Source organism: Jaculus jaculus, chromosome 1 (assembly GCF_020740685.1).
Source record: "Jaculus jaculus isolate mJacJac1 chromosome 1, mJacJac1.mat.Y.cur, whole genome shotgun sequence".
NCBI classification, from domain to species: domain Eukaryota; kingdom Metazoa; phylum Chordata; class Mammalia; order Rodentia; family Dipodidae; genus Jaculus; species Jaculus jaculus.
This window is the reverse complement of record NC_059102.1, coordinates 20,357,037-20,370,110: the sequence shown is the minus strand read 5'-3', so window position 1 is coordinate 20,370,110 and position 13,074 is coordinate 20,357,037. Positions and strand designations below refer to the sequence as shown.

At 41.9% G+C, this 13,074-nt stretch overlaps 1 protein-coding gene across 1 annotated transcript in view; it reads left to right on the top strand.

Annotated features, from left to right (window-relative positions):
• Positions 1 to 12,500, top strand: part of Nhlrc2 (NHL repeat containing 2) — a 60,000-nt gene extending 47,500 nt beyond the window's left edge. The window contains exons 6-11 of the mRNA XM_045135588.1: positions 55 to 154; positions 4,496 to 4,727; positions 5,277 to 5,399; positions 6,229 to 6,438; positions 7,471 to 7,690; positions 11,295 to 12,500. Of these exons, the coding sequence (XP_044991523.1) occupies positions 55 to 154; positions 4,496 to 4,727; positions 5,277 to 5,399; positions 6,229 to 6,438; positions 7,471 to 7,690; positions 11,295 to 11,551 (1,142 nt within the window). The 3' untranslated portion in view covers positions 11,552 to 12,500. The remainder of the gene's footprint in view (positions 1 to 54; positions 155 to 4,495; positions 4,728 to 5,276; positions 5,400 to 6,228; positions 6,439 to 7,470; positions 7,691 to 11,294) is intronic.
• The last annotated feature ends 574 nt before the right edge of the window (positions 12,501 to 13,074 follow it).

The window sequence follows — 13,074 nt, the reverse complement described above, 5'->3', positions numbered from 1 at the left end:
TGTTCATACTACCCACATATGTATAAAATAAATACCACTTGGTTTTTTTTCAAGGTGCTGGGACCCAGAGGAATGACGTCCTGTGGATAGCCATGGCAGGGACTCATCAGATTTGGGCTCTCCTCCTGGACTCTGGCACACTGCCAAAGAAAAGGTAAGTGGGGTTGGAGAGATGGGCTAATGGTTAAGGTGCTTGCCTATGAAGCCAGAGGATCCAGGTTTGATTCCTCAGTACCCACCTAAGCCAGATGTACAAGAGGGTGTATCAGAAGTTCATTTGCAGTGGCTAGAGGTCATGGCATGCCCATTCTCTGTCTCCCTCCCTCCCCCACCCCTTGCTTGCAAATAAATAAATTAAAATTTTTTAAAAAAGAAAAGATAAGTGGTCATGTCTCCTCTTTCTGAGTGAAATGCCCTCTTTTGAGTCCCAGGGTTTCTGTCCCAAGCTCACCGTCTTCACAGCCCTCGCTGCACATTCAAGGCATACTTGGCTACACCACTATAACAGTCAGGTTGGAATAACCAGCTTGAAACAAGCCTTCTGTTTGCTCACACATACACTGTTGGGACTGTAGTGTCCTGCTGCCCAGGCTGAGGAAGCAGCCACCGTGGAGAGCCCTGCCAGCCCTCCTGGCAGAGCAGGAGAGGAGGCAGAGGTGAGTCACTCACCGGCTCCTAAAGCTGCTGCTCACAGGGATATCCGTCGTCTGGTCTCCCCTTTCATCAGCTGCAGTGAGCCTTACAGCGCCTCTGAATGTATCCTCCGGAGCGCTCAGAGAGAACTGGGGCTCTGAGGTGGGGCTCTGTCGTTAAACAGCAGTGAGCTAGCTTGGTCAGTCCTTCAATTGGTTGAGTAAGGAGTGGCACAGTAGCTGTTACTCAGGTGTAGTCAGGCCTGAGATTGAATCCCAGTTGTCACTTTCTGTCTCTGTGGGCTTAAGAGACCCCCCTTTAACTCTGTTAGTTTCTGTTTTTATATCACTTCATAGGGTTGCTTTGAGATTTTACCAAGTATGAAGAGCTCAGCCTAGCCCCCAGCATGCACAGTTCTGAGCTGCCATTGTGGACGTGTGAGCTTGAGAAGTTAGCCTCTCTCCGTGGTGTCTTCCTCTTCCCTCCATCCCAGGCTAAGCTGACTGTACTTCTGGAGTCCGCTGTACCCTTATGTAGCTACACGGATCCCTTTGTTCAACCTCCGTCCTCTCCTACTCCCTTTTTTCTCCCTCTCTCTTTTGGTCATGTTATATGTTATTTTAAAGTTTTCTTCCTATTAGGCTACCTTTTAAAAAGGAGCCTTGCCCTCTTTGTTTCTGTGGCTCATACTATATCTCCTATACAATTGGAGTTCAGTAAAGGCTCATTGATGGAAGTCACAGGCCATAAAAGTGTCTGGTGGCCATAGAGAATAGTGCCAGCCGTCATACTTATTATCAGTAGAATGGAGCAGAGGAGCAGATGTGTAGAAAATTCAAAATTCCAAATGTCCCACAGTGTGTGCATGTGCGTGTGCGTGTGCGCGTGTGTGTGTGTGTGTGTGTGTGTGTGTGTTGCTTCGGGATGCACGTGTATACTGTTTAATAACAATTACTTATTCATCCAAAGATTTTATCAAATACACTTCATATTAGACACTGTTAGGCAACAGAGATGAAATGATAAGCACAGGATAAAAAAAAACATAGTTGCTGTGACCGGGCGTGGTGACACGCCTTTAATACCAGCACTCCGGAGGCAGAGATAGGAGGATCGCCATGAGTTAGAAGCCATCCTGAGACTACATAGTGAGTTCTAGGTAGTCTAGGCTAGTGTGAAACCCTACCTTGAAAAAACAAAACAAAACAAAAAAAACATAGTTGCTGTCTTCAGCAGATTTAAATAAGACAATTAAATACCAGTGTGGGGCTGGAGAGATGCTCAGCCATTAAGGTGCTTGCCTGCAAAGCCTAACAACCCGGTTCAGTTCACCAGTACCCATTGTAAGCCGGATACACAAACTAGTTCATGTGTCTGGAGTTTGTCTGCAGTGACAAGAGGCCCTGGCGCGCCCGTACACTCACACTCTCTCTCTTTCTCTCTCTCTCTATCTCCCTCCTTGCAAATAAATAAAATATTTTTTTAAATTTTTTTGTTCGTTTTTTATTTATTTATTTGAGAGTGACAGACACAGAGAGAAAGACAGATAGAGGGAGAGAGAGAGAATGGGCGCGCCAGGGCTTCCAGCCTCTGCAAAGGAACTCCAGACGCGTGCGCCCCCTTGTGCATCTGGCTAACGTGGGACCTGGGGAACCGAGCCTCGAACCGGGGTCCTTAGGCTTCACAGGCAAGCACTTAACCGCTAAGCCATCTCTCCAGCCCAAAATATTTTTTGGTTGTATGAAAAGGATCTCTGCAGTAGCCCTTCAAAGTTAACTTTTTGTTGATAACATTTGAGGTGTCAAGGTTAGCCTAACCTGAGATCTGAAGGAGTGAAGCCTTCCAGAGGAATACTAGTAATGTCCATGCAAGCCAGATCACATACTGTCTTCTGAGTTCTCTGCAGGGATTTAGATCAGCCTTTATAGAATGTTTTAAGCAGGAAGTGACATGATTAAATCTGTGTTTTTGAAAGAATCCTGGCAGCATTCAGACTGGGATAAGACTAGAATCAGATACCTTCTGGAGGTAGCTGTTATCCAGGGAAGAGACAATAGTGACCTGAGCAGAGAGGTTACTGCCGTGCTGTGAGTGAGGTGGATTGTAAAGCAGTCAGAAGTAACAGTTTGCCAGAACTTGCTGTTCTGGGTTGTGGTCGTTTAAGATATAGACAGTCAAGTGCTGCCTGCATTTCCTAGTAAGAAGAGTTGTCACCAGTCACCCTGACCTGCATCTGAATTGTAAGGCTATATTATCTTCATTCATTATTGATCTTCAGGTGGCAGTGACCTCTAATATCTTTTTTAATTTATTTGTATTTTTTGTTGTTTATTTTTTTATTTGAGAGCAACAGAGAGAGAGAGGCAGAGAGAGAGAGGAGAGTGGGCGCACCAGGGCCTCCAGCCACTGCAAACAAACTCCAGACGCGTGTGCCCCCTTGTGCATCTGGCTATCGTGGGTCCTGGGGAATCAAGCCTTGAACCGGGGTCCTTGGGCTTCACAGGCAAGCGCTTAACTGCTAAGCCATCTCTCCAGCCCAACCTCGAGTATCTTAAACGTTATTATTTCTCCCAGTCATTTAGTTAAGGGAACTCCTTTTTTATAGTATTGAGTCTTAGACTAGAGAGATTGCTCAGCAGTTAGGCACTTGCCTGCAAAGCCTGACAGCCTGGGTTCAATTACCTAGTACCCATATAAAGCCAGGTGCACAAAGTGATGTGTGCATCTGGAGTTTGCTTATGGTGGCTAGAGGCTTTGGTGTACCTATTCATATTCTCGTTCATTCTGTCTTTCTCTCATTGCAAATAAAAATATTTAAAGTGTTGACTCCCTTTATATTAATTCTCTTTCAGTTTATTTATTTTGCATATTATTACATGTACTTCTGGCCAGCTCATCACATGTTCCTTGAATAAATGGCCGCTCATTCTGTATCTCCTGGCTTCCATCTCCTGCTTTTTGCCTAACTTAGCACTGGGAACACACCATTCAAGAGTGATGATCATTTTGAGACTTTTGCCTGTGGTACCATATTTGGAAATAGTATACATAATAGTCTCTCATTTTGCATTCCAGATCAACTTATCCTCTCCTCAGTACAGCACACCCCATGACTTCCCTATAGTCTCTGTGGCATAAATTTAGAAAGTGACTGTCAACCTTTTTCTGCATTACAGATGAGTCACTACGGTAGGATGAGACTCTTTGATACTGAGGCTGCCCTGAGCTTGTTTTCCTCCTGCCTCAGCTTCCTGAGGGCTGGGTTAGAGACGTGTGCCACTATGCCCTGCTCTGCAGTAGTTCTTTAAATAGACATTTCCCTGGTATGTATAAGAAAACTGATTTTGCACAGTTACTTAATACAGCACAGTCATCCAGTGTCAGTTTTTGAAAATGGAAATGCTTGACCTGGCTCTCTTACAAAGACTGTTCTTGAGGATTCTCTGTGACTACAAATAAGAACATGTTTTAGGCTATCAAGAACTAGATAAGCTTTTAGTTCCCATAGAACTAAGAAGATAAAATGGGAATAAAACTGTCCTATCACTAATCTGACGATGACAATGATGATGATTCCAATCCTGTTAGGGGCTTCCTGCTTGGTGTTTGAAAGTGGTTTCAGTTGGGCTCATATTGAAGAAAAGTGGGAGACTCTCTGCGCAGTGCCTAATAAGAGAATGGCTGGAACCTGCCTGCTGGGGAGCTGCTGGCTCACCTGATGAGGCGGTGTTCACTGGTTTGTGAGTTGGTTGGTTTTAACTGTGCTTTCACTATTGATCTGGTCACTTAGATTTGTTTGTTTAATAACTACATTGGCCATAGTAACCCACTTGTGGATTCCATCTGTGAACCTGTCTTTCAGTGAGCTGCAAAAAGGAACCTGCCTTCGGTTTGCTGGAAGTGGAAGTGAAGAGAATCGAAACAATGCGTATCCTCACAAGGCGGGTTTTGCCCAGCCCTCTGGTCTTTCTCTGGCCTCGGCTGACCCCTGGAGCTGCCTGTTTGTAGCAGATAGCGAGAGCAGCACAGTGAGAACCGTCTCTTTGAAAGATGGAGCAGTGAAGCACCTTGTTGGAGGAGAAAGAGACCCCCTGGTAAAGAAAGTTGCTTCTGTGCAGTGTGCCCTGACACTGGCCAGATTGGTAGTTTCCTGGATTGTAGAAAGCTGATGAAATTTAAGAGCAGTCATTCTTGGCCTATCTATGACTTACAATGAAAGTAAACCAAAGGAAGTATGAATATAAAGAAACACAGTAAAGCACTTTAAGAAAGCCCACTGACTGTGCCTGATTATGTATAAATGCTCAGTTTTGGAGAGAGAGGATAAAATACCGAGTTTTAGAGAGAAGAGAAAAATGTGTGGCGGGCATTTGGCAGTGGGTGTGGAAGAGCACCAGCTCAGCAGACTTGACCTGTCCCTAAGCGCACAAGGGGCTGTTGTGGGCAGAACAGTGAACCCCTGGCAATGGCGCAGGCTCACAATTCCGTTCTCTCTTGGTCTGCGTCAAATGCTCACCCCTGTTTATACAAAATCAGAGCTTTCCCCTTTTGCCTTAGTAACGACAATCTTAGTTCTCACTTTAGATCCTAACAAAGCACTAAAAAATTGTAATAATGCTATTTTTTCTCTTAAAAAATAAAAGAATCTATTTGCGTTTGGTGATGTTGATGGAGCAGGCATCAGTGCAAAGCTTCAGCACCCACTCGGGGTGGCGTGGGATGAGAAACGGGAGCTGCTCTACGTGGCTGACTCCTATAACCACAAGGTGAGCCCTGACACAACTGTCTAATACCTTGTTTTTGTTTCCTGGTGTCTAAGTGCCGAAAGATCTATGTACCTCCTGCAAGTACCAGTCCTGAATATAGAGAGGAACAATGGCCTTGACTGCTGTGTGGGCTTCTCTGGGTCCTTCCCATACTGGAAGGGTATGATGATGACATCTGAACTAGGGGACTAGGACCAAACCTGTGACTTACAACCATCACAGCCGCTCAGTAGCACCTTGACGGTGAAGGAGGGGAAAGTGGGAGGGAAAGGAAGGTGGCTGAGCTGGTGTGTTGCTTCAGCGGCAAGCAGCAGACAGTTCGTGGGCAGCGGCGCTCCTTTGTTTCTGAGGCGGTTTCACTTCTTACTGTATGTTTCTTTTCTCACAGTATCAGTATAAATGCAGTACTCTATGATGAGTGGCCAGAAATTTAATATTATTACGACATAACCGACAGTCATTAAGTTTAACAAAGGCACCAATCCTGAGACAATGCTAGATGTTCATGAGAATAAAATGTATTCAGTTGGGATAGTATGTTCCATTGTGAAGAACAGTACTGTTTTTTTTAATTCCAGAAAAAGCTTTTGGAATTAATAAGAAAGTGTGCTATAACTAGGGACTTTTGCTAAGTTTTTGCTTAGCATGGACTATCTCCCAGTAGCTATGTTCTTTGAATGTGTGGCTTTTCAGGAAATGGTGGAATATGCCCTGTCTTTCTGAGAGCTATTGAGATTGCTCATGGTAATCAGGAATTCCCTGGTTTTCTTGATATTTTACCTTCCATGCTAGAAAATTTCAGAGGAAATCTTTGTTTTTTCTTCTTTAGATTAAAGTTGTGGATCCAAAAACAAAAACCTGTGCAACCTTAGCAGGGACTGGAGACACAAGGAATGTCATGAGTTCCAGCTTTACTGAGTCAACTTTCAATGAGCCAGGAGGCTTGTGTGTTGGTGACAACAGTCAGCTCTTATATGTCGCAGATACTAACAATCATCAAATTAAAGTGATGGATTTAGAAACAAGAATTGTTTCTGTGGTAAGTTACCTTAAAGCATAACTCAAAGCATGTGGTTTTATGAATGATAGTATCAGTCACTTTCTCATTGCTGGGACCAAATACCCAACCAGAAGCAACTTAAGGGATAAAAGGGCGATTTTTATGCATGCAGTTTCCAAGAGAAGTCCACCATGACAAGGAAGGCTTGGCAGGAGCAGGAGCAGGAAGCCAGGGTCACATTGTCACATCCACAGGGAGAAAGTGGAGGGCACAGTGGATGCTGAGTACTCAGCTCAGCTAGCTTTCTCTTGTTATATTGTCCAGGAAGCCAGCCTGTGGAATACTGTCACTCACAGTTGAGGGAAGAAAGCTGCTACCAGCTCAGCTAATCTAGTCTAGAAAATCCCTCACAGATAAGACTGAAGATTGGTTTCATAGTGATTATAATTCTTGTCATGTTGACAAACAAATAAATTATTATCAAGGCCTCAAGCACTGACCAAGACATTTTTGGCTTGGCTGACTCCAGTAATAGAATTGTCACTTACAGGTAGAGAGAAGATGTGGATACCTCTTGTTTTGTTCTGGGATAATTAGACCAGGAGGTCTGCTTGAGAATCTCCTATCTCTAGAAGAATTTTAGAAGAAAAATGTCTATAACCAGCTGCCTACAATGTAACATATTTACTTGGGGGGGGGCAATTTTTTTTTCTAAAATTTCAGAACTTTATAAGGTATATATTTTTTCAAGATACAACTTTTCACATAGATTTCTCTTGGCAATGAGAATTATAGTATCTGTTCTATTTAAGTTCATAAAATGTCTTAGTTTCCTCCCATTCATAAACATTGGACAAATAATTTAGTTTTGTCTCCTTTCTGAGTGTTGGTATTCTCACTGCTAAAGTTTCTGTACCCGCAAAATAACCTGGAGGGCATATTGGGAAACAGATTCTCTTCCGACAAGAACAGCAGTTAATGTCAGTGATAGAGAACTTCACTTTCCATTGAAGTCTAAAACTAAGCTCAGTAAAGGACTTTGCTTTAATAACACATTTTCTGATTTCCTAGCTCCCTATCACCACAAGTCACAGTGCTGTGGTAGATGGCCCCTGCCCGGTAGAGAAGCAGAAGGCAGTACCCAGAGTGCCGAAGTCTGCCCCAAACCTCCGGCTCACCCCTGTGACTGTGCGTCCTGGCCAGACTCTGCAGTTCAAGCTCAAAGTCGACCTGCCAGCAGGAGCAAAGCTGACTGAAGGCGTCCCCAGCTGCTGGTTTCTAACAGCGGAAGGTATGAGTGTACCATGCAGATGCAAATAATCATTCTTAATATTTAATCTGATATTTTCTCTAATTTGATATGGTGTTTTTACTGTATAATGGACAAGATTTGAGGGAAATTATGTTATTAGCAGCATGGCTTGGACTACGGACCTATGTCTCTTCCTTATTCCAGCTTCTTTGTTTTGTTCTCCAAAGACCCTCTTAACGTGTCTTGCACATGCCTGTAAATCCAGCACTAGGAGGGAGAGTTAAGATAGTAGTAGGTCCCAGCACTCGGGAGGCAGAGGTAGGAGGATCGCCGTGAGTTCAAGGCCACCCTGAGACTACAGAGTTAATTCCAGGTCAGCCTGGACCACAGTGAGACCCTACCTCAACAAACCAAAAAAAAAACAAAACAAAACAAAAGATAGTCGTAGGGTTTCCCCAAGTTCCAGTCCAGGTTGGTCCACAGAGTAAGACTCTGTCTTAAAAGACAAACAAGCCAAAAATAAGAAATGAAAATCAAATTTTGAAAAGGAGATACAAAGTAGAGCTTCCTTATTTCCTGTCTTTTTCTATATCTTTCCTTCAAAGCACCTTTATGCAGTGGTTCTCCATTCCTTGTATGTGAGTGGATTGCACGATAAATCACTCCTGAGTTCACTGGCTGTTGACAAGGGATCTGCATACCACTTAGCTTTTTCTAGTGCTTTCAGACCTTTAGAATATCTGTCTTTCATGTGTAAATACAGAGGACAGCAATTCTGCAGCAGAATGGTAGTGAACTCTCCAAGCAGGGCGTCTTGTCTCGGGTGATCTTCCTCTGTCCTAGTCTCCCGTGCTCTTTCACACTGATGCACCATTTCCAGATGTCCACACTCACAAAAAAGCTGGACCAGTGTCTGCAATCTCCTTTGAACCCAGAGATAACTCTCCTCTTGGCTTGGATACCAAGTTGACAGTTATGGGCTAGTAGCTTCTGCTCTGAGACTAGGTGGTAGACTAAGCAGATAGACTGCTGGGTAGAGTTCAGGAGGCTGGCTCTGGGATGACTCACTGAGTGTCTGTGGGTAACACCTGTGATCCCCATGGCCCATACTGGCCATGCAGTACAGATGTGTGCAACTAGCTTTGTGCACATGGAGTATGCAAACCCTGGCCAACCTACAGTCATCCCTGGGCTCAAAGGAGATCCTCAACACTGGTCCACTTGTTCTGTGAGTGGACATCTGGAAATACTGCATCAGTTTGAGAAGGTCACTTCATTCTTTTTGTGTCATTAAAGACCAGTGTATTTTTTTTTAAATATTTATTTATTTATTTGAGAGCGACAGACACAGAGAGAAAGACAGATAGAGGGAGAGAGAGAGAATGGGCGTGCCAGGGCTTCCAGCCACTGCAAACGAACTCCAGACGCGTGCGCCCCCTTGTGCATCTGGCTAACGTGGGACCTGGGGAACCGAGCCTCGAACCGGGGTCCTTAGGCTTCACAGGCAAGCGCTTAACCACTAAGCCATCTCTCCAGCCCCAGTGTATTATTTTTTTAAAATGGGACATTGACAGATTAGCCTGTTAAGTCCTACTTTGTTGAACATACAAATGAATGAACATTGATTTATTGAGATATAAAATGTAGAAAGAATTAAAGTGAAGTAAACAGATACTTTGCTGTTTTATTATTTCTATAAGGCTTGGCTCTAATTTTATTGTATAAAGAAACAAGCTTTCCGGCAAAAATCTTTATCTGAAATTAACAAATGCAGGTTTCTGAAAACCATTACAAATTACATGCCTATACTTATGAATAAAGGTTATTTTCTTTTTGGCTGATTTTTAGAAATGGAGCTAAAGTGGTGAGAATATATGAAAGTTTTAAGCCACAAAAGTAAAAAGCAGCCTGCAAAACTACTAGGGAGGTGAAGAGATGGCTCAACCCTTAAGTGCACACTTCCTGTGCACGCCACACCACATGCAGAAAAGCACTAGCGTACTGTGACTTCTGAAGTTGTAAATGCAATAGAGATGAAAAAATCTTTAAAAATATTCTGTGTTTTTTAGCTTTGAATATTTAAATTGACATTGTTGGTTATTTTCTTTTCTTGATTCAGGATGCTCCCTATTTTCCTTCTAGTAAAACCAAAGATTAAGTAAAATCATTCAGAAATAAGGAAAAGAAAATAAATTTAACGGGCATTTTTGGAAGAATTTAAAAACTGAACTACAATTGTCAGTCTCTCGCCTATTACTTTTCATAATCTTATGTAGCAAGTTTTTCTCCAATGTGTTTTGCAGTCAACAAGTTATTAGAAGCAGTTAACTGAGCTAGACATGAGGAGGACTGGTTGAGGCAGGCATCTAGAGTAGTGACTGCCTGAGGGCCGAGCAGAACGTCACCGCTTCTTGGAGGCTCTGTCCCTCAGGCTTTATTGAGGGCAGTCCACCATGGCAGGAAAGCATTTGAGACCTTTCCCAAGCTGACTGTTGACATCTCTCTCCCTCATCAACTGACCGTCTGCATAGCCCTTCAGAGAGAAGGCTTAAGATAAAAACATTTAGGACTGGAGACATGGCATGGCCATTAAGACGTTTGCCTACAAAGCCAAAGGACCCTGTCAAGCCAGATGTACAAGGTGGCACATGCATTTAGAGTTCGTTTACAGTGGCTAAAGGCCCTGGCGTGCTCATTCTCCCTCTCTCTCCCCCTCTCTCTCTGCCTGTCTTTTTCTCTCTCTCAAATAAATAAATAATAATTTTTTAAAAAAAACAATAAAGACATTTAAAGAAAATTTTAATTCTAAATGGTATAAAAATTATAGTGGTTTTATCGCTTCTCAGCCTTTTGGCTAAGATCAAGTGTAGTGGTTTATTGGATGTTTGCATTACAGGTTATCTAAACATTATGTCTTGGAAGGATTTTATATATTAAAATGAGGTAGACAGAAATCTCTTTAAGTTTTATGTTTGAGCTCACATTGTACATAGAATTAGTGACCTGTTTCTAAAGAATCTGAGTTTATTTTTATTACTTCAGAATTAACCATTGTCTTAAAGAGAAGATCATTGCGCTAGGCACAATGACATATGCCTATAATCCAGTGCTCAGGTGGCTAAGGCAGAAGGATGGTGAGTGTGAGGCTTTGGTTACATAGAGCAAGTCACTGTGTCAAGGAGGAGTGTCATCACTGCAGACTTGTCTATGCATTTTTATTGCCTAAAAGTTAATTTGTAATTTTTATGTTTTATTCCTGAATATTATTTTCCTGTTTCGTAAATCTATTTTCACAGATCCTAGGCTTGTTTATGTGGCTTATTAGATTTCACTTTTAACTTTGGGGATTAAGGGCCTAAAGAGCCAAACTTGAAATATTGAGCTTAGTTTCAATGGAAATAAGCTTATGATTCACTTACAGTATTCCACAGGGAGAAGAATGGTAATAATTAGAAGTAGATGTCATCAGTCTGGGAACATTTCACGGGAGTCATTTTATCTCGCTCATATCACACATAAAATGCCTGCAAGTAGACTTAGAGTAAATATTTGTTGATTGAATGATCTTTTTTTCCTAAGATGTCTCCATTTTCTTCACTTGTTTTCTTCTACAGTCTTAATAATATGGTCTTCTCTTTTCTAGACAATGAATGGCTTCTTCAAGGGCAGATACCATCTGGAGACATAGAAAACATTTCCAATCAGCCAACAATTTCCCTGCGAATTCCTGCCCATTGCTCGTCGCTGGAAGCCATGGTTTCTGTCAGCGTGTTCCTTTATTACTGTAGCGCAGACAGCAGTGCTTGCATGATGAAGGGAATTCTGTTCCAGCAGCCTTTACAGATAACTGACGCCCAGCCAGCCCGCGGAGCCCCCGTGGAGCTTGCGTATGTATTCTAGCAAGCCAGCTCGCAGCCACTCGCCACAGCCCTTGCCCTCCAGCCCTTCCATCTGTCACCTGTGAAAAATAACTTCATTTCTCACTCTAGATTCCAAGACACCTACTGCTTAATTTCAGCAACTAATACTAAAATAAAGTTATGCTCCTTCCTAACTTTTTTATTATAAACAAATCCTTCATTCCACCCATGCCAGTGACCATCATTTAAACCACAGGTATCTTTGCTGTTATTTGGAAAATGGCTGAAGTCCACACTAGAGAAGAAAATATTGCCATATTTTGTTATACATACTGATTATTCCAGGTATATTAACCAACTTTTTGTACCTTTATCAATAGCAGTCATATTTCAATTCATATGTAAATTTCACATTAGACAAACCTAAGCTAAAAGTGCACCTTTGTATAAGGACACCTGCTGTGCACTGTATAAGGTCTGTTTTAAGACAGAAAAGAAGAAAGTATCTTCATTACAGTAGAAGCATAAAGAGTACATGGGTGGTTATATGTGATCTCCTCTGTAATTTCTCTCATTTGAGATGTTTTATATTAAAAGTGTTTTGATCTGTTTTTATTATAAATTATTTTAACATACCATTATTGATGCCTTATAACTATATGTGGGAAAAATTGAACATAGTCTCTCTAAGGGCACATAGACCCCTCTGTTAATGTTTTTGTTTTGATTCACTCACCAGAGGCATTGTGGCTTTCAGGGAGAGGGTGGGTCCTGCTGCCTGTGCCCAGCCGCTGTGACGACCGCGCGTGCTCAAAGCGGGTGAGCTGGAAGAGTCGAGGGCAGGCTCGCTGCGTTCTGGGTGTTTGCTGTTGTCACCTTAGTTCCACTCATAAAGCTTAAATTATAATAATTCATTTTGTGATGCTTTAAAAAACCCACTCAAGTCTTCAAATTGCTATTTTCAATATAAAGCGCTTTCATGAAGTTAATAGTTGTCATTTATCTGAATGTATTACCCTCTTAAACATACAGTGATTTGCTGATTCTGCTTTTGTTCTGTTGTTTTTTTTTAAAACCCCAAAAGAAACAGTCACTAAAGATACTGGAGAAAGGGTTTTTTATTGTTATTATAATTATCATAATTTATCTTTATAACTCTTTAAAAGCCTATTTTTGTCTAAAACAGATTCTACATGTTTGTGATATAATCAGCTTACAAGATTTTCAAAACACCAGGTGAACCTGATTATATACTCAGTAAATGTTTAGAGATTATGCGGCATAGTATGACTTTTCCTTCCGAAATATTGTGGTCTTTTAGGGACCTTTGTCTTTCCCCTTTGGGAAATACAGTTTTGATATGTCATGTTTGTTTTATTTATAAGTGAGCTAAACTGGAGAATGTATAGCTCATGCCTTTAATTAGTAACCTACTAAAGCTACCTTAAAGAGAAATATAAATGTAAAATGAAAAATAATCTTGTTTAAAAATAGACATAATTACCTCATAAATCTTTCCCTCCCAAAACCAAACAAAAACTAGTGCTCTATACCAGAAGGATG